This window comes from Aspergillus undulatus (assembly GCF_047715775.1).
Source record: "Aspergillus undulatus strain CBS 261.88 unplaced genomic scaffold BDV17scaffold_1, whole genome shotgun sequence".
Taxonomy (NCBI): Eukaryota; Fungi; Ascomycota; class Eurotiomycetes; order Eurotiales; family Aspergillaceae; genus Aspergillus; species Aspergillus undulatus.
The window spans coordinates 1,202,407-1,221,625 of NW_027396605.1; the positions used below are offsets into that span (position 1 = coordinate 1,202,407).

At 51.2% G+C, this 19,219-nt stretch overlaps 8 protein-coding genes across 8 annotated transcripts; 4 read left to right on the forward strand and 4 right to left on the reverse strand.

The window, feature by feature from the left end:
• Nucleotides 1-576: 576 nt before the first annotated feature.
• BDV17DRAFT_278696 (putative C6 transcription factor) lies at nt 577-3,307 on the forward strand (the record flags this gene model as incomplete). Its single annotated transcript, XM_073759575.1, has 7 exons — nt 577-678; nt 796-866; nt 1,016-1,409; nt 1,461-1,542; nt 1,593-2,379; nt 2,432-2,742; nt 2,805-3,307. The coding sequence occupies 7 exons, from the start codon at nt 577-579 to the stop codon at nt 3,305-3,307; spliced, it is 2,250 nt and encodes a 749-aa protein (XP_073621349.1).
• On the reverse strand, nt 2,760-5,303 carry BDV17DRAFT_9123 (putative MFS quinate transporter). Its single transcript, XM_073765335.1, has 4 exons — nt 5,068-5,303; nt 4,659-5,012; nt 4,540-4,608; nt 2,760-4,488 (listed from the first exon to the last, which is right to left on the reverse strand). Exons 1-4 carry the CDS (start codon nt 5,159-5,161, stop codon nt 3,443-3,445), a joined length of 1,563 nt encoding a protein of 520 aa, XP_073621350.1. The 5' UTR covers nt 5,162-5,303; the 3' UTR covers nt 2,760-3,442.
• Nucleotides 5,304-5,934: 631 nt separating this feature from the next.
• BDV17DRAFT_286216 (putative TIM barrel metal-dependent hydrolase) lies at nt 5,935-6,951 on the forward strand (the record flags this gene model as incomplete). The annotated part of the gene is made up of 1 exon (XM_073760856.1): nt 5,935-6,951. One exon carries the CDS (start codon nt 5,935-5,937, stop codon nt 6,949-6,951), a length of 1,017 nt encoding a protein of 338 aa, XP_073621351.1.
• Nucleotides 6,952-7,004: 53 nt separating this feature from the next.
• On the reverse strand, nt 7,005-7,739 carry BDV17DRAFT_9207 (uncharacterized protein). Its single transcript, XM_073765349.1, has 3 exons — nt 7,336-7,739; nt 7,186-7,256; nt 7,005-7,109 (listed from the first exon to the last, which is right to left on the reverse strand). Exons 1-3 carry the CDS (start codon nt 7,511-7,513, stop codon nt 7,059-7,061), a joined length of 300 nt encoding a protein of 99 aa, XP_073621352.1. The 5' UTR covers nt 7,514-7,739; the 3' UTR covers nt 7,005-7,058.
• Nucleotides 7,740-10,965, reverse strand: agdC (putative alpha-glucosidase). Its single transcript, XM_073765334.1, has 7 exons — nt 10,726-10,965; nt 10,070-10,677; nt 9,747-9,990; nt 9,622-9,693; nt 9,094-9,561; nt 8,933-9,041; nt 7,740-8,882 (listed from the first exon to the last, which is right to left on the reverse strand). Exons 1-7 carry the CDS (start codon nt 10,931-10,933, stop codon nt 7,967-7,969), a joined length of 2,625 nt encoding a protein of 874 aa, XP_073621353.1. The 5' UTR covers nt 10,934-10,965; the 3' UTR covers nt 7,740-7,966.
• Nucleotides 10,966-11,939: 974 nt separating this feature from the next.
• On the reverse strand, nt 11,940-13,576 carry BDV17DRAFT_9243 (NAD(P)-dependent alcohol dehydrogenase). The gene is made up of 2 exons (XM_073765353.1): nt 13,240-13,576; nt 11,940-13,159 (listed from the first exon to the last, which is right to left on the reverse strand). Exons 1-2 carry the CDS (start codon nt 13,404-13,406, stop codon nt 12,166-12,168), a joined length of 1,161 nt encoding a protein of 386 aa, XP_073621354.1. The 5' UTR covers nt 13,407-13,576; the 3' UTR covers nt 11,940-12,165.
• Nucleotides 13,577-15,343: 1,767 nt separating this feature from the next.
• Nucleotides 15,344-16,585, forward strand: BDV17DRAFT_249465 (F1F0 ATP synthase subunit g). The gene is made up of 3 exons (XM_073756225.1): nt 15,344-15,811; nt 15,974-16,058; nt 16,121-16,585. The coding sequence occupies exons 1-3, from the start codon at nt 15,364-15,366 to the stop codon at nt 16,365-16,367; spliced, it is 780 nt and encodes a 259-aa protein (XP_073621355.1). The 5' UTR covers nt 15,344-15,363; the 3' UTR covers nt 16,368-16,585.
• Nucleotides 16,586-16,779: 194 nt separating this feature from the next.
• Nucleotides 16,780-19,183, forward strand: rok1 (RNA-dependent ATPase ROK1). The gene has a single exon (XM_073756226.1). It carries the CDS (start codon nt 16,901-16,903, stop codon nt 19,160-19,162), a length of 2,262 nt encoding a protein of 753 aa, XP_073621356.1. The 5' UTR covers nt 16,780-16,900; the 3' UTR covers nt 19,163-19,183.
• The last annotated feature ends 36 nt before the right edge of the window (nt 19,184-19,219 follow it).

Below are 19,219 nucleotides of genomic sequence, written 5' to 3' on the forward strand. Positions count from 1 at the left end.
AATTGATGTACAACAGACCTACATGTATAGTAGCCTTGATGTATTCCGTAGTCAAGTGTAATAATCTTCGAGCGGGAGCGGACCCGACAGGCGAGACTACAAAGAGTAATTTGTCACCAACCCAAGGATCACGAGAAGCTTCACAACCACCGCCTGGAAAAGCTAGTCCCCGATATTTCGAGGTCCATCGTCACCACGTTGATTCGTTGCCGATCGTCCAGCCTGCCCGAACAGGCCAATCCTACCATCAACCTGAAGCTCCAGCTTTGGCTCGCCGCTTCCACTTTCTCGATTCTCCCCACTCTCCAAGTCGCAGGCTTCCAGGCTTCCAGCTCCAGCCTCCAGGCCTGAAGCTCCCCTCGCCCCCCCCCCCGCCTTGCAGCTAAAGTCGCTAGATCGCTAAGCCTCCTATGAGAAATTTGGAACTGTCATTGTTAGACAGGATTTGGTATTGGGACTCGAGTCGCGACTTTCCGGAGAAGAGAGCTGCCGTTTATAACTGCGCAGGGACTGCCCGTCGGCCTTTCTCCTCTCTATCCTGAGTCTCGTCTTCATGGAGGACTCAGCAGCGCATTCATGGTCAGAGAAACCAAATCCTCGGGTGTGGCCGATGCGCCAGTGAAGGCCACTCCATCTCGGAAGAGCGCGTTCTCGTGCGAAGGGTGTCGCAAGCGCAAAGTGGGTTTTCCTTCCCTGTCGTCCGACGTCCTGTCAGGCTGTCTGTCGGGTTGTCTCTCCGCTCGGATAGTCTCCGAGGTGCTGTACCTTGTTGCTGACAGGCAATTCCTCGATTAGGTGAGATGCAACGGAGCCAGCCCTTCATGCTCGCGTTGTGCAGCACGAGGGACCGAATGCGTTTATAGCTTGTGAGTCGAGACCTTGATTATTACTGCCTAAATTTTTTAGTCGTCTTCCTATCATCACCTCGTCCCGTTGCTTGGTCACGCATAAATGTGGAATCTATGCTCGACGCCCGCCGATCTTCGTTATCGCTTGCTGACACCTCGTGCTCTAGAGCTCCTACCCTTTCCTATACCAAGCACTTGGAAAGACGGGTGGCAGAGTTAGAAGATGCTCTGGCAAAAAGCCGCGGTCAACCAGCCGAGGGAAGCCCCTCCTCGTCTGCGGCCACAGCGAGCGAGGCCGGTCTAAATTCTAGGAGCACGAATAATAAAGAAGGCAGTACAGGCGATGACCAGGATCTATCGAGAGACTTTGAAGGTCTCAAAGTTGAGCACGATGGCCGAGTTTCTTTTCACGGGCCAACGAGTCTGTTCCAACTACCGAGCGGTGTATTAAACCCGGCTGCATCAAACCCGCAGCTTTCTGTACAGGTGGGGGAGCGCAAGGAAAGACTCGTCAACAATGCATGGCGTGAGAGGGCAATCGAGCAGATGGCGACCATGCCCGTACGTCCTTTGATCAATGAACGCCATCTCAACTGACCCATTTACTTCCAGGAACCTTTTCAATACCTCCTCGATTCGCACTGGTGTTGGATTCAACCGCTCTTCAACTTCGTTTACAGACCTGCGTTTACTCGTACGTAACGCCCGCCGTTCAGTTGCGAACCCCATTAACATATCATTCAGGCGATATGAAACTCAACGGTCCTTACTATTCAGACGCTCTGCTCCACGCTGTTCTCTCGCATTCCGTGCGGTGGTGTAAAACTGAGCCGAGCATCGCCTCCATCTTAGATTCATATGAGGGTGGCGCTGTATTCTGGCATCGCGCGGTGACTGGCCTCCACGATTCACTCAAAGAAGGCCATGTAGATATACCCACTATTCAGACCCTGCTGCTTCTTAGTGCACGTGAATGTGGACAGGGCAATAGAGCTCAGGCGTGGCTGTATAGCGGAATGGCATTTCGAATGCTCGATGATCTGGGCATCACGATCGACAGTCGCAAGTACTCAAATTCAGCCCAGCTCAATGATGAGGATATTGAGATTCGGAATCGTCTGTTCTGGAGTTGTTACTTCTGGGACAAAATGATGTCTTTATACTTCGGCAGGTCTCCGACATTACAAAGCTCACAAGGCTGCCCACCACGAACGATCCTGGATGATACATCTGAGCTCGAGTCTTGGACTCCACACGGTGTCATATTTCCGGATGGTGCCCAGTACCCTCCTACTCAGGCCCACTCTACCTCCAGTTTTGTAGAGATGTGTGGATTGATGGAAATCCTCAATCAGATTTTGGTGCATATATACGACCATAACCGCCAGATATCCGAGGCAGAATTTCAGAATTGCGTTCGCGAACAATCCAGCAATCTGGGTGAATGGTGGGAGCATCTACCGGAGCATCTGAAGCTCATCGCAACAGACCTACCTCCATACTCACCTCCCAGCCACATCGTTACCTTAAAGTACGCGTACCCTCCCTGTCCTTCTCGAAATGAGACTGACAATCTGGTGTAGCTGCCTGTACCATACTATCAACATCCTTATCCATCGGCCAGCCCTCTGCTCAAAATGGAGTCGAGAAGCCTACGACGAGAGTCACCTTGTTCATTGCATGACATCTGCAACTGCCATTTTGTCCATATACGGAATGTACCGACGCACTTTCGGCGATAGTCACGTCGTCTTATCAATCGCATACAGCGTGTACACGGCCGCGTCCATTTTCCTCCTCGAAATCCAGGCCTTGAAGTCTGCGGCACCGGCCACCCTGGAGAAACTGAGAATTTGCATCTTTGCTTTGCAGCAAGTTACGATCTCCAGTCCTGGTAGGTTTGGTGGCAACAAAGAATTCAGTATAATTTGGCTAATCCTACTTCTGTCTCTTTAGTGATACGCACAGCGCTGAACCTTATATGTCAAGAAATCCAACACCTCCAGATTGATCACAACATCACCTTGCCTTTCCCCCAACAAGACGCACCTCAACATCATTCATCACATCCCGCTACAACAGCACATCGACGCTCTCCTACTGCACAATCTTCAACATTGAACATCCAGCCTCCCTCTCATCTCGCCACACACCAAAGAACCGCATCGTCGATCTCTCATGCGGACGTTAATATTGATCCTTCCATCGGCTCCTCCGCAAGTCATTTCTACTCCTACCAACAACCCACCCAGGCACAAACTTTTGAAAACCCTCAGACTGGTCTTCCTGGTCCCACAGCGGCCCACGACCTCAATGCTTTTCCGGAGGCGTTAATATCCCATGATAATTCTGCCTCGTACGAGATTACGCCAGAGGTATTTGAGGCGTTCTCGTACGCGGAGCCCATGACGACGCACATGACGCCCGCTGATGGGTATGAGTGGGTTGGTCGGTCATGAGTTGCGTCCTGGTTCTAGGGCGAAAAATGATCGTGTATTTCAAAATAGGGTATATAGCGAGTCCAGCATTGTACATATTCAAGCAATCTCAACGAAATGGTATATATAATCCAAATAAATCTGCAAATATCAAACTCAAGAAAGTGTCTCTGGACCAGTCTGCTCGTCCTCCCGCTTAGGCTCAACCCTGGCATTCCATCTCAGATACCAAGGCCCATCAAACAGCCCTCCCATCCGCTCGATATCCACGCCTTTAGTCTCCGGCATCCAGATCCCAAGGATCACCAAGCCAAGGAAGCAAATGATTGCCCAAAACAGGTACGCGCCCCAGTTGTGCAGCGAGACGAACATGTTCGGCGTGACGCGCACAACCGCAAATTGGAAAAACCAATGCAGCGACATACTCACTGCGTAGCTGACGTTGCGGATGCGCGTGGGGAAAATCTCCGTTCCGTAGAGGTAGGGTATTGTGCAGAGACCTACCGACCAGCCGACAGCATAGACGAAGATGGATGCAATGGCTGCGTCGGAGGCAGATCTGTTTATTGAATCTGTTGTATCGTCCGTTGGGGCTAGGACGCCCATGTAGCAGGCTAGATAAATATGCGCGGTCATTTGGAGAGATAGGCCGATGAGGGTACAGCGGCGACGGCCTAGGTAGTCGATCAACCCCCACGTGAAGGCCATGGTGAAGACGAGCTTGACAATCCCGTATGCGCCTGAGGATACAAGCGAAGTGGCGTTTTTTGTGACGCCGGCCGACTCGAAAATCGTGGAGACGTAGTAAGTTATGCCATTGCCCCCTGTCCATTGCGAGATAGTCTGCATGGACATGAGGAGCCAGAATCGTTGGCGGTAGTTGAGGTTCAATTGGGTCTCCTTGAAGGCTGTCCAATTAGACGTGGATGATAGCGTGTCTGCTCTAAGGCGCGTCTGGGTGGTTATCAAGTCGAATTCGTCAATCAATTCTGGTGACGATATGTCTTTGCCGCGAAGGCGAGCGAGGACACTCAGGCCTTCCTCAAGGCGCTGTTGTGAGATGAGGTAGCGAGGGGTTTCGGGAAGAGTAAAGGAGGCGAGAAAGGCGAGTCCAACGGGGATAAGGGGGATGGATTGCACTAGACGGTATTGCGTGCGCGTTGCGGACATGTGAATATTAGCGGCATAGTTGATGAAGAAGCCTGGGATGCCAGATCAGTTCCGTAGAGATACGTGCGGAGAAACCGTCTTACCCAAGGCCAACACTGCCAGCAGGATGACCATGTAAATACTGACAACTAGACCTCTCGTGCGCGTGGGCGCTGGAAATATAGTTAGCTGTATTCCTTCTCCAAGGCACGACTTCACCAACCAATCTCGGACAGATATAACGGCGTTACGACGGTCAACGCCCCTGCGCCGACCCCTCCCCATATCCTAGAGAACAGCAACAAGCCGTATATGCCAGAAGCAAAAACCTGGATGAACGTGCCAGACGCCCAGACCACAATGGCCAATCGCCATGCTCGTATCCTACCCAGACGGTCGTTCAGGTATAATGAGATCAAGGCACCCAATGCAGCGCCAAGAACATTAAAAGAGGTTATATTCGCTGTGCGGTTCGCCAGCCCAGTCTCGTCATTTGTCCAGTTCTTGGATAGGAGGTTGAAATCGGTCATGAAGGAATCCAGCCGGACGGACGCGCTGTATCCACCTTCATCGTAGCCTGAAGACTTTATATATCAGTGACGAGCTGAAGCAGGAAGTCAAGAAGAAGGCACCTTTAGGGATACTCCCACATGCAATGATGAGGATCACAAAGGCATAGAAAGGCGGAGAGATCCACCGCGAACTGTCCACATTCAACCGCTTCATGACGGGCGGCGCGGCGGGGCGGTTCAAACGAGGGTCTCACCGTCTCGGTGTGTTTTCAGCACTATTAGTCCGTAATTCGACGTCCAAGATTGCACTTGAAACTTGGAAACTCGGCAGACGATGCGCGAGGGCGAAGCCGAAGCTCTCGAGTCTTGGCAGTCCAGGAGCGCGTGGGAAGAAGAAAGATCTCCAAATAAGGAGGCTCGGTCAACTTCCGAACTTCACTCCAGCACTTCTTCTCCTCATCCCTCCTTCATACCTGCTGTGCATTCACTTGCGACCATTGACAACGAGCAATATTCGGAACAGAGACGGCTTGCATGGCATAATAATATCAGTTGCGTACTGGCATCAATCCAGGTCAGTCACTTGGGCTTCAAGATCGATCGAGATTTTTTCTAACGGATGAGGTCCACAGCACCCACTCTCCTCGTGGGACGGCCCATTTTTATGCTACAGTTGAGCCGGATCTAAATCTTTATCAGAAAAGCATGCCGCGTTGCCGACCCTTTACTGCCGGTGAGATGGTCATGCAATCGGCCATCGACCGGCCTTTCCAGGTTGGAGTCCGCGTCTCGTCAAAATACTTCATCCCTACCGGCGGATCCCCGGCTTAATCTTCCTTATACTTCGTTGTCTTCGCATTCCCGACTCTGTGGCATTTCTTGAGCGTATAGAGGACTCTCGGTAGAGGAATTACCAGACAAACGCAGCGTATGAAAGAATACCACGAAGACCATATGAGGGCACAATCGACGTCTGCGCTTTCAACAATGACTACAAGACCCTGCTTTTCCACGGCATTGCCCACTCTCAGGGCCGCCCTGAATCCCGTACCTCCTATCAAGCCCAGACTAGACACTTTGAAACAGTCAAAGGCGTTTCTGAGTACTTCATCTACAACTCTCAGGAAGAACGAACCACTGAAGAACAGGGTCCCTGCTAGATCTTGGGACAGTCATATGCACGTCACAGACTCTCGGTGTCCAACCATCGCAAGTGCAGCATATAAACCCACGTCGCACATCATCGAGGACGCGATCGCCTTCGAGTCATCTCTGGGGATCGAGAATGTCGTACTTGTGCAGCCGTCCATCTACGGATTCGACAACTCGTGTCTTCTCGATGCACTCCGACGCATTGGGCCCTCTCACGGACGAGGTGTGGTCGTTGTAGATCCGTCTAACATTGATACCGCAACCTTGAGAGCATGGCACTCGCTAGGCGTGCGCGGCGTACGGGTGAACTTCAAGTCTGCAGGGAGGGTACCAACTCGCGACGAGCTAGACCGTGTTCTTTCGGAACAAGCACAGCTCGTTCGTTCTCTAGGCTGGATGATTCAGATTCACACACCGATGAGCACGATTCCATTGTTAGAGAGTATCATCCCTCAGCTCGGAGTCAAAATCTGCATTGACCATTTTGGCGGGCCGGATCTGCATGAGGTGAAGTTAGAACCAGGGCAATCGTTCGATCCATATACTCTTCTGGGCTTTTCATCTTTAATATCCCTGCTCAAGGCTGGGCGGACATATGTGAAGATTTCCGCGCCATATCGCTTAACCCGAGACGAAGAATTCCGAGATCTGGAAATCATGGCTCGGGAATTCTTGCGAGAGGCGCCTGAGCGTGTGCTATACGCGACGGACTGGCCACATACTAGGTTCTCGGGTATCAATATTGAACCTTTTACAGAACAATGCCTCCGGATATGCGAGTCCCAGGCTGTAGCCGAGAGAGTATTTCGATTGAATGCGGAGCAATTGATGGATTCCAGTCTCGACGCTTGAACACCTCATTTCCAAGCCCATCCCGATAAGTACAATTTCGAAAGTCGCCCTTTGCGTCTTTCTTGCCATTTATCACGAGCCACGATTGTCCACGATACCATCTGCCTCTATTCGTCCACTCCATCCTCGACCTCGGTCGTGCAAATGACAGCCTTGCCCTACACAAATAAACACCAGTCAGCTCAATGCCTATCCTCTTTTGCAAACCACAAAAATCAAAATGACAACACTCACGATCGAGTAACAACATTTCGGCGTTCCATCCAGCGGGCAAGACTTTGTGAAATCCTTCGATACATCAATACCTGTAAGCTTCGTTAGCATGATCCTTCCACAAAGCAAGCAAGCTATAGGCAAGGAAAACAAAGACAGGATAAAACGCACAGCTGACACCCTCCATCGAGACCTCCGAGTCTTTAGCCAGAACGAACCCTTCGCAGCAATACGGCGTCTGGATCATGCTCGCATCGAGAGATAGAGGACAAAACCAGGACCGTTCCGCCATGGTCTGGCCGGTCAGAGAAAGAACTAGGAGAGCGCTTGCTGAGAATGAGAGATGCATGGTTATTGTTTTCTTTTTTGGTCCGAGATTTTTCTCTTTTTCTTATATATTTCGAATGTGTTCTTGTTAGACAATTACGAGTACAAGTGCAAGCAGGGAACAACGAGGGAGGATGGGTGGATGGCTAATGTTGCGGTTTAGCAGGTTTGAGGCTGGGGGCTGATGAAGAATGTTGATGGTGGATTATTTGGGGTGTAAAAAGGGGTAGCTAGGTACGTGACTACGACGATAGGGATAAAAGGTGGCGGCCCTGACAGGCACTTCATCCCTTACATTCTTGATAAGTTTGAAGAGAGGATAAACAAATGTTCACAATGTGCGTCTTTGTCACTGACTATATGCTTTTTGAACATTGTGGGATCCAGGCGGCTCAATACAACAGTTGCGCCTTTCCAAAATCAAAGTGTTTTAGGGCCCGACATATTGAGATGAAAAGAAATCGCTGACAAGCCCTTAGGCCAGTTCCACTGTTGTAGCCTCGGTAAGCTCCAATCCCGTCTCAATAACTTGCTTCTGCTCTTCGGCAGAGGAGTTTGGTGCCTGGCCAAGCAAGACAACACTGTCGATGTTGACAGGGGCCTCACGCCCAAACCGTCCGGTAACGGAGAGAGAGCCATCGCGGTACTCGAACTCAATCTCAGTGGTGTCGGTCTGCTCAAGGGAGTCTCCGTCGTCTAGGTAGAGACTGCCGGAAGCTGTTCCATCTGCACCAGGGGCAACAATGAGCTGAAAGTGCTTCTCACGCAACTCAGTCGTTGTCATGGCTCCGGAAGATCGGACGGGAATGACGCTGCCGCCGCGGACGTGGACGGGGATATGGGTAATACCGATATTTTCAAGGGTGACTGTTCGGCCCTGTCCCTGGATTGGAGCTCCTGTGTACCAGTCGTAGAAGACGTCGTTGGGGAAGTATGCATCGACGGAGGTGGAACCTTCCTCGGTGGCGGGACTTACAAGGAGCGCGTCACCGTAGAAGAACTGATGCTCCCTGGAAAACGTGTTTTCGTCCTCGGGGTACAGGTAAAAAAGTGGCTGCAGGAACGGTTCACCGGTTTCGCTCTGCCGGTGAAAAGCAGTATAAATGTAGTCCAGAAGCCTGTACCGGATGTCAATAGCCTTCTTCGCCGACTCGGCTACTGTCTCCCAGAGGTAGAACTCCTGCCCGATGTTGCCGATCTCATTGTGGTTGCGGTAGAAGGTATAGAACGCTCCAAGCGATGTCCATCGGGCGCACAGTTCTTCTGTAGTGTTTTGACCGAACCCGCATACATCCGCTCCCACCATAGGAACTTGAAACATCGAGGCGAATGCCAGGACCTGCGCAATCGAAATACGGTATTGCTCCCATGAACTGACGTTGTCACCGAGCCTGTACACAAAGTCAGTTTTAATCACCTTCACTGCCAGGAATCTACCGACCAGTGTCCAACGTGTGCTCCAGCTCCAGCGTACGTGCTGCGAGTGATAACAAGAGGCCTGACATCCGGACGGCGTTGCTGCATGGCGATGCGAGATGCAGAGCTCATCACTGGGCAAGTTCTTAGACCAAATAAATATGGCAAACCCGATTGTTCACTTACTGGTGCCATACAGGTTATGAGTGTCGTATTCAGCATATCCTTCTCCTGCATGGATGATGTTGGTTTGGATCGTGTTCATGCTAAGGGGCCCAATAGCATTTTGGATAACGTATGGCGGGTTGAGGAGGTTGCGGTTGGGCAGTCCAAGCTTATCACCTGGCGCTCTCTTCAGATACCGTCGTCTCGAGGAAGCTGGCTGAAAGCTCACGGGGAAGCCTGGCAGTGGCCGAGGGCTACTAGGTCGAACCGCCGGTGGCTCCGGAGGCAGATCATTCTCTATAGCGTATCCCTCGGGGTCAAGGCAGGGCCAAGCGCAGAAATTGGATGCCTCGTTCATGTCTATCCAGAGGCCATCGATATCTACACCAGTTTCGGCATTGAAGAACTCATTGAACTCTCCGTTCCAGTATTCTTGGATGCCGGGGTGGAACCAGTCAGGGTAGACAGTTACACCGGGCCACACGGCACCTGGAAGAGCGTTAGTATGTCTTGGATGAAGGTTGGCGGGACATCTGGAGGGGGTATTACCCTTGTATAAACTGTCGTTCTGCGCCTTGAGGAAGATATCCTGCGCAACGCCCCTATTGTATCCGGGATTGTCTAATAGCATCAGTGCTTCCGTCGCAAGAAAGGAAGAGGTTGTTAAAGCTCACCGCTGACGCTCACAGCTGGATCGACCATGACGATGTAATGTTGATCATGATCGTGGAGGTAGTCGATAAGCTCACGCATCTGTTCAAGCGGGAACCTCTCGGGATCGAGAGTAAAAACCCTTCGTAGCTCCATGTAGTCGATGTCCGTCCACATCGTTTCAAGTGGGATTCCAGCCTGGCTGTAGTTGTAGACCACCTCGGCCACTTGATAAACATCCTGGTAGCCGTATCTGCATTGATGAAACTGGTATCTCGTTAGCAATTTTGATCGTTTCAACAACGCAGACGTCTAACGGCGATTCGCGAAGGGAGGAAGGACATACACCAAATGCCCAGTAGCTCTGCATGGCTGGAAGTCCAACAATTTCCGCGTATTGGGCGCTGGCCTCTTTGGGAGTCGAGCCGGTGAAGAAGTAAAAGTCAAAAACACCTCCAATGATGTTGTACTCGAGGTACTGTTTGCCGTCCTGCGTCTTGTTGAGTTTGACATCCATGCCGTTCGAGTTTGCCAGGAAGACGCCATGAGTACCAGCGCTGCCTCGGTGGTCGTAGTAAACAGGGTGAGTACCGTACAGATTGCTCTTCGGCGGTACTCCATAGGAGTCACGGTTCCAAAAGGTACGGGTATAGTTGTTAGTTTCCAGTCGAAGAGCGTTGGTGTGCTCTCCGAGACCATACAAATAAGGGTCATTCGGTAGCCAGGTGCGGAGATTCAGGTACTGCGACTGGAAGATGAGGTCGGATGCAGAAGTATCGAAAAGCACTTCGTCTCCTCTGGATACTGTAAATGAGAATGGCTCTTCCACATAGTCAAATTTTAGAGCGGATTCCTCCTTATTGCCATCGCCGCTCTCGACGCGTGGTAGAACCGACTCAGGAACCTGATAGACCTGTTCATCGGCATCATAGATGATGACATGGAGACGCTTGTCTGAAGGCAGGTAAGTACAATTCAAGCCCTATTCTGAGAAGGACTGACCTGTTTGGTAGTCCACCAGTAACTTTAGGTCTCTCAGATCGGTGCCATACGAGTTACATGGTTCACCCGCGAGCGTCAGGTCCGCTGTCAAGGTGTTGCTGCTCTCTTGGACATGCGACGCCTTATAGCCAGGGCAGCTCTGAATGCTAGCCCTCGGTCCAATGACCGCAGCCCCCACAGCGGGCAGGAAAAGTAGATACTTCAACATACTTGAGAATCAAGGGTGATTCAAGACCCTCAGGATCAAGAGCCAGCCAGTGGGCAATTACCTCTCCTTATGTACCCACCGACCGTATGACGCTAAGTGCATAAACACAGTCAATGTCTGCAGCAACCCTGGTCGGTAAGCACAGAGCGCGATAGTATTGGAAGGACGCTTGCATAGCCCCGGATATTGATCGGATGTGCCATGCAAGGGATTTGGCTTTTGGATCCCTCGGACAAGACGTCCTTTCCCACATTGACAAGGCATCATGGGTTACTGGCAGCTTGAGCCACCATTGCTTCCGTTCATGCTGTTGCAGCCTTGCAGAGAGTATGAGACCCCTTTTGAGTATGGCCGTCGCATTTCCCCGCTTTGTGCGGAGACTGGAGCTCGGGCAAACATCGGTGATTGTACCAGTGACGAGATTGTGCTGCAGCCGCAAGCCGATAGTATGCAGATAACTTGCTTTAGTGCTTCAACATGGCACAAGTCAGCTTAGATGAGCCGTTGACCATGCAGCGTGGACACATTGAAAAAAAAAAAAAATAAAATAACAACACCCCAAAACAACCGGAGAATGGACGGACCAGGGGGTCTGTCCGGACTAAGTCAGACATCGGGGAACAGATAACAGGTTCAAAACGGAGTTCGGCGTCCATAGCGATGCTATATCAAGCTGTGAGACCATTTTTGTCGATGGACTGTGTCTTCAAGGGATCAGCGAATAGTTCCAACGCAAGAGTGCGCAATGATCGGTCAGTCTCTACGACGCGGTAGGCGTTCCGATTGATCAATAAATATAGTTGTTCAATTTCCCCGAAGGCGAGAATATGATGCGAGGGTAGGACGAGGTGCAAAAGGTGAAGTAAGGTAGGTTGGAGTTGAGAAAAGAAGTCTCAATGGAGCCTTGTTGTGGTAAGAACCTTGGGGACGCGCATCTCCCTGACCCATCGAGGATTTCAGACCCCTTATTGCACACACATATCTACTCTGTATGATCAGTCAGATCGAAAGAACGAACAATAACATAGATTTCTAACAAATTGTCTATTGCCTCAGCTTGCATGCATCTCTAAAAATGGTCATCAAACGTTACAAATTTCATCAACAAGGTACAAAACAACCGACATCATACGCCTTTCAGCATAATGAGAACAGCAGGATAATCATGATGGCAAGGCTGGAAAGCCACCCGAAACGCCCCCGATATTGCTCCGACACACGACCGACGAGGCTTAAACCTTCTGACCAGCGGAAGCAGCCTCAACGTCGGCAGCTGAGCTCATAATCTGGACCTTGATGGCTCCTGTCTTGGGGTCCGCTGCCGTTTCAAAGGCCTTGAGCGCATCTTCCAGGGCATAGCGGTGAGTAACAAGCTTCTTGAGATCAATGACACCGTTCTTGACCAGACGAATTGCACGAGGCCAGGTGTTACTGTACCGGTATTGGTACTGGAGATCAATCTCCTGGGTGCTCAAGCGCATGAATGGTATCTTCATCTCGTTCTTGCCGACACCAATCACAAACACCTTTCCGCCGAATTTGACACTCCAGATAGCAGAGGCAACACTGCTTTCAACTCCAGTGCACTCTAGCGCAAGGCGAGGCCTCAGAGTGTCGGGACCGGCACCATTGCCATCGTTGAATACATTGATAATACCCTCCGCATTCTCTTCCGCAGAAAGACCAATTTGCACCTTGTAGGTGCGAACATCGGGCACAAGCTCCTTCGCGAACTTTAAGCGACCCTCGTCGATATCGGTGATGACAAGAGGAGTTGCACCGGCGGCACGGGCACTGAGAAGAGTGATGAGACCAATGGGGCCGGCGCCGGTGATCAAGCAAGGGTCACCAAGACGAAGACCACTGCGCTCGATTGCAGCCAAAGACACACTCAGGGGTTCCAACAAAGCGCCATCCTCATAACCCATATCACCAATTTTGTGGCACCAGATGGCGGGGTGGTTAACATAACGCCGCAGCAGGCCATCAACAGGCGGGGTTGAAAGAAAAGCAACTCTTTCGCAACCGTTGTAACGCCCAGTCAAACAAGGTTCGCAGGCATTGCAAATAATGTTGGGTTCGATCGCAACTCGGTCACCGACCTTGAGAGATGTGACATCCGGAGCTACCGCAATAACGTCTCCGGCCGACTCGTGACCCAAAATATGGTCTCCCGTGACGATCATGGGACCAATGCATCCTGCGTGCCAGAAGTGCACGTCGGACCTATATGGTAAAAGCTACTTGTCAGTCGGACCAATGCGAAGTAGACACGGAAGCAGAACGCGGGTGGGTTAGCAACTTACCCGCAGATTCCGGTGCTACGCACCTCGACCGTCACCTGTCCGGGCTTGAGGCCTTCACCACTCTTCACCTCTTGCAGAGTCGGCGTGGACTCGGCTACCCAAAGATCATGGTTGGGGTTGGTGAAAACACCAATGTTGGGCTTCTCGAGGACGGTTGCGGTAGCCATGATGGTTTAGCCGATCAAGCTTTAATGATGGGAACAGGAGAGGCGCAAACCAAGAAGGGAAAGAGAGGAGAGGATGAAAGAGCAGAGATGAGGGCAGCGAGGGACGGGGTAGTTCCAGCTTTAATACTTGCCCCTCCATGTTATACACGGGTGTTAAAATTCCCCACGACACCAATGATAACGTAGAAAATCTCATGTGGACAGAAGACGCTCCAGGAGGCAAGCATCATTCAGTCAGGATCTGACCCATCCTCTCAAGCTCTGCGCGATAGCATTGGGTGGGGGAGGTTATCGTGGCATCCAGAGGGGCCCGCCACTATGGCCTTTTATCCGGACCTTCAATGCGGGGTTTCCTCGCCGTTCCTGGTCCCCATCATTGGCCACTACTTACCCCGGCCGAACCTCTGTTGAAGGTAAAATTGTTGCATATAAAGACAGGTATTCTGCCATTCGAAGGGAATTTTCCCACCGTGTTTCACAAGCCTCAGAAGGGGTTACTCCGGGATGGTGGCCTGGAGGTCGCCTCAGACGTCAAACGCGGAGAAATTCATCGATATCGGCCACCTCGGCATCTTGAAGGATCAATGCAAGCAAGCTCCAATAAGGCTATCTCGTTTCGGGACCCTGGAATCTTAGTTGGTAAAAATCTCAGTCGGCAAGCCAGAGAAATCGAGACTTCTGTGGTGTTGGCGTGAGGATAAGTGGTGCGGTGGTTAGAGTCTAGAAGCATCTCGGTTAATTTCGATTTAGTAGGTTATTTTAGCCTCTTTATCGTCAACTTTCCCTTTTTGACCCAGCATAGAGAGCACAGGACAGATAGCCAGCTCAATCATTATTGCTTTTGTTGCGCTTGACACGTAGTCTTACAGAGTTCAACAGAGAAGCGTTCCCATCCTGAGACTGGCAATTCTCCGGTGGCACTCGTCTTCTTTGGTGGAGAATTCTTCACCCACCTACGCCCTCTGAATACTATGTATAAAACGAAGTCAGAATCAGGGTCAGCGTCGAGGCTAGTTTTCTAAGGTTTTCGGTCAGAGTCAAACAGCCAAGGATTCTCATTTGCCTCGAGGATATCGATTAGAGGCATAGGCGGACTTGAGCGGTACTCATACTCTGCAACTCGGATACGAGACTCTGCAATCATCTTAGGCCTTTGAATGACAACCTCTGGCTCGAAGAGACTAAATACAGGGCTATCACGGTGCTTGAGTTGTTGCCTCTTTGCACAAGATCTGATATTGCAAGATTGCTGCATCACCCATCAACTGGGGCGTTTATCCCTCACGACCTCATATGCTAACCTGGATCGACATCATATGCCAGGCTAAGATTGCATGCATCCGAACGGTGGTTCTAGCCTTCCAATGTTCCTAACAATAAGCTTAACTTGGCTGAGATTAGGTTCTTCCCTACGGGGTAGCCAGTGCCAGAGCCTCAGGGGTCTTATGGGTAGAATATAAAGCCGTCGGCCGCACTGGGGTTCCGAGGCGCGTCTAGCATGAGTGGTTTCTGTTATGGAAAATTGACGACCCATGACCTAGACGGATTCCTTCGTGGGCGGAAGTTCAGGACTTTTCGACTGGTGACAACTGAGCAAAGTCTTGGATGCTCCCGTCAAATATTGCGACGAGAATTTGTATCAGGGCAATATGGTCAATTGAGGCCCATATGTGAGTGATCCTCGAAAGTCATGTTAAGGGATATAAATGTGTTGTAAGCACGATATCGTTTGAGTCAAGATGTATGTTTCGGACAAGGCGCGAAGCACGAAAGTGGCGTGGTACTGAAGCGTCCGCATTGGTAGTGGTTCATGTTCACCTTTCTCCGACCCAGGTTTTCAGTGCCAGGGTCTGAGCGTAGAAATGCTATCGGGGATATTTTGAAACAGTCGTGTAACTTTGAATTGGTCATGTAGCTGGAGGGAAAGGGAAGAGGCAACTTTGGAACCCAATTGTGAATGTATCAATCACGTGATGTGCTTCCTGAACTTCCCGGCGAGCTTCAAATCTCGGGCAGATTCTGGTCCTGTCTGCAAGCGCAACGGCTCTTGACCACCACGCCATTGGACCTCCTTGACCTTCACCTGCGACTCTCCAGGTCTACACCCTCCTTTCCATCTTCTTCCCTTCCAGTGGTTATCAAGATGCCTGCCACGGCTACCCGTGCCGTGCTGCGGCAGTCGCAGTTCCTGACCCGGAGGACCGCCGTCAGACACTCTTCCAACACATCTCAGGCCGCTTCCAAGGCCTCTGAGACTGCCTCCTCCACTGCTTCCAAGGCTCAGGAGGGACTTTCTCGCGTGACTTCGTCTGCCGGCCCTGCCCTTTCCGGTGCCGCTCAGGGTCTCGGCAACACCCTGAAGAAAGTTGGTGGAAGAACCGGAAAAGTCGTCACTTTCGTTGAATGTGAGTGCGAGTCTGTCTTATACTAATATCTGCTTCTGGCTCCAAATATGCCACTTTTTAGGCTCGTTGTGGTGTCGCCATTATCAACTGTCATCACTTCTGTTGGGCCATTACTCTTTCTGTTTACGAAGCCATTGCTGACCGGTTGTCCTCTCAAAACAGCTTTGATACCCCCTACCATTTACTACTCCAGAGTCGGCCTTGAACTCGGCAAGCTGGTTTTCCGTGGCCAGAACATGACTCCCCCGTAAGCGCTCCACCCGATGCCGCCTTGATAACCACGTTCAACATCAGCTAACCCGATACCAGGAACGTGGCCACCTTCCAATCATACTTCCAGCCTCTGCTCAACGCTCTTCGCAACCCCGCCACCCTCCAGAACGCCCGCTTCTCGCCCCAGAACGTTCTGGCTCGTGTCCGCAACGCCAGCACAAAGGAGATCGCCCTGGCCGGTGTTACCGCCGCGGAGGTTATCGGATTCTTTACCGTTGGGGAGATCATCGGTCGTTTCAACATTGTCGGTTACAGGGGAGAGGCTGATCACGGACACCACTAGAGCATCGCACGCAAATATATCTGACCTGTCCTTATTTACGCATATCTTTCCTTTGTTAAGCTGTACTATGTATGATAGACGATGGAATTGAACTGTTGTCTGGGTTATATCTTGACTATAAAGAACATTCAACCTTTCTGAGTATTTTGAGTCTACCTACTCCGTACACTGTGTTGATGTGCAAATGTCGGCCTCGCATTGCAGGGTCGTGCGAAGAGTGAGGAATGTGTACTTTACAGAACGACCACAACGTAGAATATCTGGTCTCAATCATAGAGTAGCCAGGCATCAATAAACATATTTTACATTTCATTGAACCTTAGATGTTTCACCATAGAACCGCTGCGGTCCCTGGGGTCTTGCGGCGACCTAGCCGGTTGGATCCCGACATATGATTGGCCCGTGCGGAACAGAAAACTGCTGCATCCCGACTTTTTTTGAAGTCCGAGTCTCATCAAGTCGTCGCAAACGAGTTTCTGCAACGAACCAGCAGATATTATCGTCCGAAGGACGATAAATACCTATGCGCAATTATGGACGCCTTCAAACTGCTGACGCGGTCAACTAAGTTGAAGACCGCCACTACTCAGAATCCAACGACGCTTCCATCAACAGGGAAAGCAGCAAACCCGCAACTTTTTCGCACTTCTGCTGCGGAGACTCTTGAGAAAGGAAAAGGAAAGGCAAGTGGCAAGAAGAGGAAGAGGGGTCACCAGGGTGTGGATGATGACAATGAGACCGCCTCAGTCGACGAGGACGCATTGAACTTGGATTTCTTCAGCCAGAATAAAGGCTCTACATCAAGAGTTTCAGATGCCGCTCTGGGAAAGGGATCTGGAACTGGCGCTTCTGCAGATCAAGATGAAAATTCCGGTCCAGAGGACGATGAGTCCATGGATGAAGTGCAGCGCAGGACAGTTCTGAATGCGCACAAGATCAAGGTCACTGATATGCGTGACATCGAGGAAGTCAGCGCCAGCACCGTCCAGGCCCCAAGCGAAGAGCCAAAGAAGAAAAAGAAGAAGCGGAAGCAGGAGAAGGAAGAGAAGCAGCATTCCCAGGCCCAGGTACTTAGTAAAAAGGAGCAGAAGAAAGCGAGGCGTTTGTATCCGCAGCCGCTTGTCTCTTTCAAGGAGCTTCGTTCAAAGTACAAGATCTCGCGACGTCTTGCGGAGAATATTACCGAGCAGGGGTTTACTGTTCCAACTGAAGTGCAGCTGGGGAGTCTTCCTTTGCTTCTTGGGGACAGGGCAGTCTCTGAGAAAGAGGGCTCTACGGGTTCTGTTGAGCCAGATCTTCTGGTAGTTGCGCCGACTGGGAGTGGGAAGACGTTGTCGTTCATGATACCGGTAATCAACAAGATTGTTCGTCATCACCATGGGGAACCAAAAGAGCGCGGCATCTTTTCTGTTGTTGTCGCCCCGACGAAGGAGCTTGCTAGCCAGATCGTGAATGAGGGACGAAAGTTGGCGCTCGGGACGGGTGTCAAGGTCACGCTGATGAAGAAGGGTATGCGTGTAGTGGAGCGTGATGGCGAGGACGAGGACGACAATTTGAACGAAAGCGGTTCCGACTCAGAATCAGAAAGCGACGAAAAGACTCCTGGGAACAAGAGCAAAGGAACAATCCCAGTCACAAAGAGTGATATTCTCGTCTCGACACCGTTACTTCTCGTCAATGCGCTCTCTGAGAACAAGACGAAGCCTCTCGGCACCCTACCGTTGGTGAGGAACCTGGTTATGGACGAAGCAGACGTCTTGCTAGATCCTCTATTCCGTGATCAGACACTCGACATCTGGCGTTCCTGCACCCACCCAGAGCTTCGCGCGAGTCTTTGGTCCGCCACCATGGGCTCAAGCATCGAAGACATGGCCAAAACAACAATCAAAGAGCGAAAGCTCAACCTCGCTCAAACCAACTCATACCCGCTGATCCGACTTGTCGTCGGCCTGAAAGATTCCGCCATCCCCAACATCAAGCACAAGCTAGTCTACGCCGCTACAGAGCAGGGCAAGCTCCTTGGCCTCAGACAGCTTCTCCATCCCACCGCAGCGACAGCCTCAGATGTCCGTCTGCGCCCGCCCTTCCTCGTATTCACACAAACGATTCCCCGAGCCATCGCGCTTCACTCTGAGTTGCTCTACGACATCCCCCCTGAGGCTGGTGGCTCTGCGCGGATTGCGGTGCTTCATTCCGACTTATCTGATACGCAGAGATCAGAAATCATGAAGGGCTTCCGCAAGGGTGAGATCTGGATCCTTGTCACGACGGATCTGCTCGCTCGGGGTGTTGATTTTCGCGGTATCAACGGGGTAGTGAACTACGATATTCCCAACGCGCCAGCTGTCTACGTGCACAGAGTCGGCCGGACAGGAAGAGCTGGTCGCCAGGGCGGTGTTGCAGTGACCTACTACACGAAAGAAGACATTCCCTACGTGAAGAGCATTGCCAACATCATCGACACTAGTGAGAAATTACGAGGAGAGTCCGGTGAAAGGTCGGTGCAGAAATGGCTGCTAGATGCCTTACCGGACCTCAGCAAGAAGAATAAGAAAGAGTTGAAGAAGCATGGCGTCAAGGCCAGACAGACTAGCCACAAAGGTGGCGATGCCAAAGACGAGAAGACGCAGCGCCGCACGAGAATTAGCACCAAGAGTGGGTTCGAGCGACGACAGGAAAACAGGAAGAAAGGCGCTATTGAAGCCAGCCGGAAGAGATCACAGACCCAGGACGGGGCCGACTCTGACAGCGCTGGTGGCAGCGACGATGATGGCTGGAACGGCTTGGATGGTTAATTATCCTATCCTGTACAATACTTTTTTCATGATTCCCCTAGCCGAACCATAAAATAA

Bases quoted from the DNA above. Each gene is read 5' to 3' on its own strand.
- BDV17DRAFT_9123 (XM_073765335.1), bottom strand. From the start codon at position 5,161: ATGAAGCGGTTGAATGTGGACAGTTCGCGGTGGATCTCTCCGCCTTTC. The intron at 5,013-5,067 runs GTGCCTTCTTCT...TAAAGTCTTCAG, and splicing joins ATGTGGGAGTATCCCTAAAG to GCTACGATGAAGGTGGATAC. The intron at 4,489-4,539 runs GTAAGACGGTTT...CTGGCATCCCAG, and splicing joins GCTGGCAGTGTTGGCCTTGG to GCTTCTTCATCAACTATGCC.
- BDV17DRAFT_9207 (XM_073765349.1), bottom strand. From the start codon at position 7,513: ATGCATCTCTCATTCTCAGCAAGCGCTCTCCTAGTTCTTTCTCTGACC. The intron at 7,257-7,335 runs GTGCGTTTTATC...CGAAGCTTACAG, and splicing joins CTCGATGGAGGGTGTCAGCT to GTATTGATGTATCGAAGGAT. The intron at 7,110-7,185 runs GTGAGTGTTGTC...TTATTTGTGTAG, and splicing joins CGAAATGTTGTTACTCGATC to GGCAAGGCTGTCATTTGCAC.
- agdC (XM_073765334.1), bottom strand. From the start codon at position 10,933: ATGTTGAAGTATCTACTTTTCCTGCCCGCTGTGGGGGCTGCGGTCATT. The intron at 9,562-9,621 runs GTAATACCCCCT...ACGCTCTTCCAG, and splicing joins GAACGACAGTTTATACAAGG to GTGCCGTGTGGCCCGGTGTA. The intron at 9,042-9,093 runs GTAAGTGAACAA...GAACTTGCCCAG, and splicing joins TCATAACCTGTATGGCACCA to TGATGAGCTCTGCATCTCGC.
- BDV17DRAFT_9243 (XM_073765353.1), bottom strand. From the start codon at position 13,406: ATGGCTACCGCAACCGTCCTCGAGAAGCCCAACATTGGTGTTTTCACC. The intron at 13,160-13,239 runs GTAAGTTGCTAA...TTTACCATATAG, and splicing joins CGTAGCACCGGAATCTGCGG to GTCCGACGTGCACTTCTGGC.
- BDV17DRAFT_249465 (XM_073756225.1), top strand. From the start codon at position 15,364: ATGTATCAATCACGTGATGTGCTTCCTGAACTTCCCGGCGAGCTTCAA. The intron at 15,812-15,973 runs GTGAGTGCGAGT...CTCTCAAAACAG, and splicing joins AGTCGTCACTTTCGTTGAAT to CTTTGATACCCCCTACCATT. The intron at 16,059-16,120 runs GTAAGCGCTCCA...ACCCGATACCAG, and splicing joins GGCCAGAACATGACTCCCCC to GAACGTGGCCACCTTCCAAT.
- rok1 (XM_073756226.1), top strand. From the start codon at position 16,901: ATGGACGCCTTCAAACTGCTGACGCGGTCAACTAAGTTGAAGACCGCC.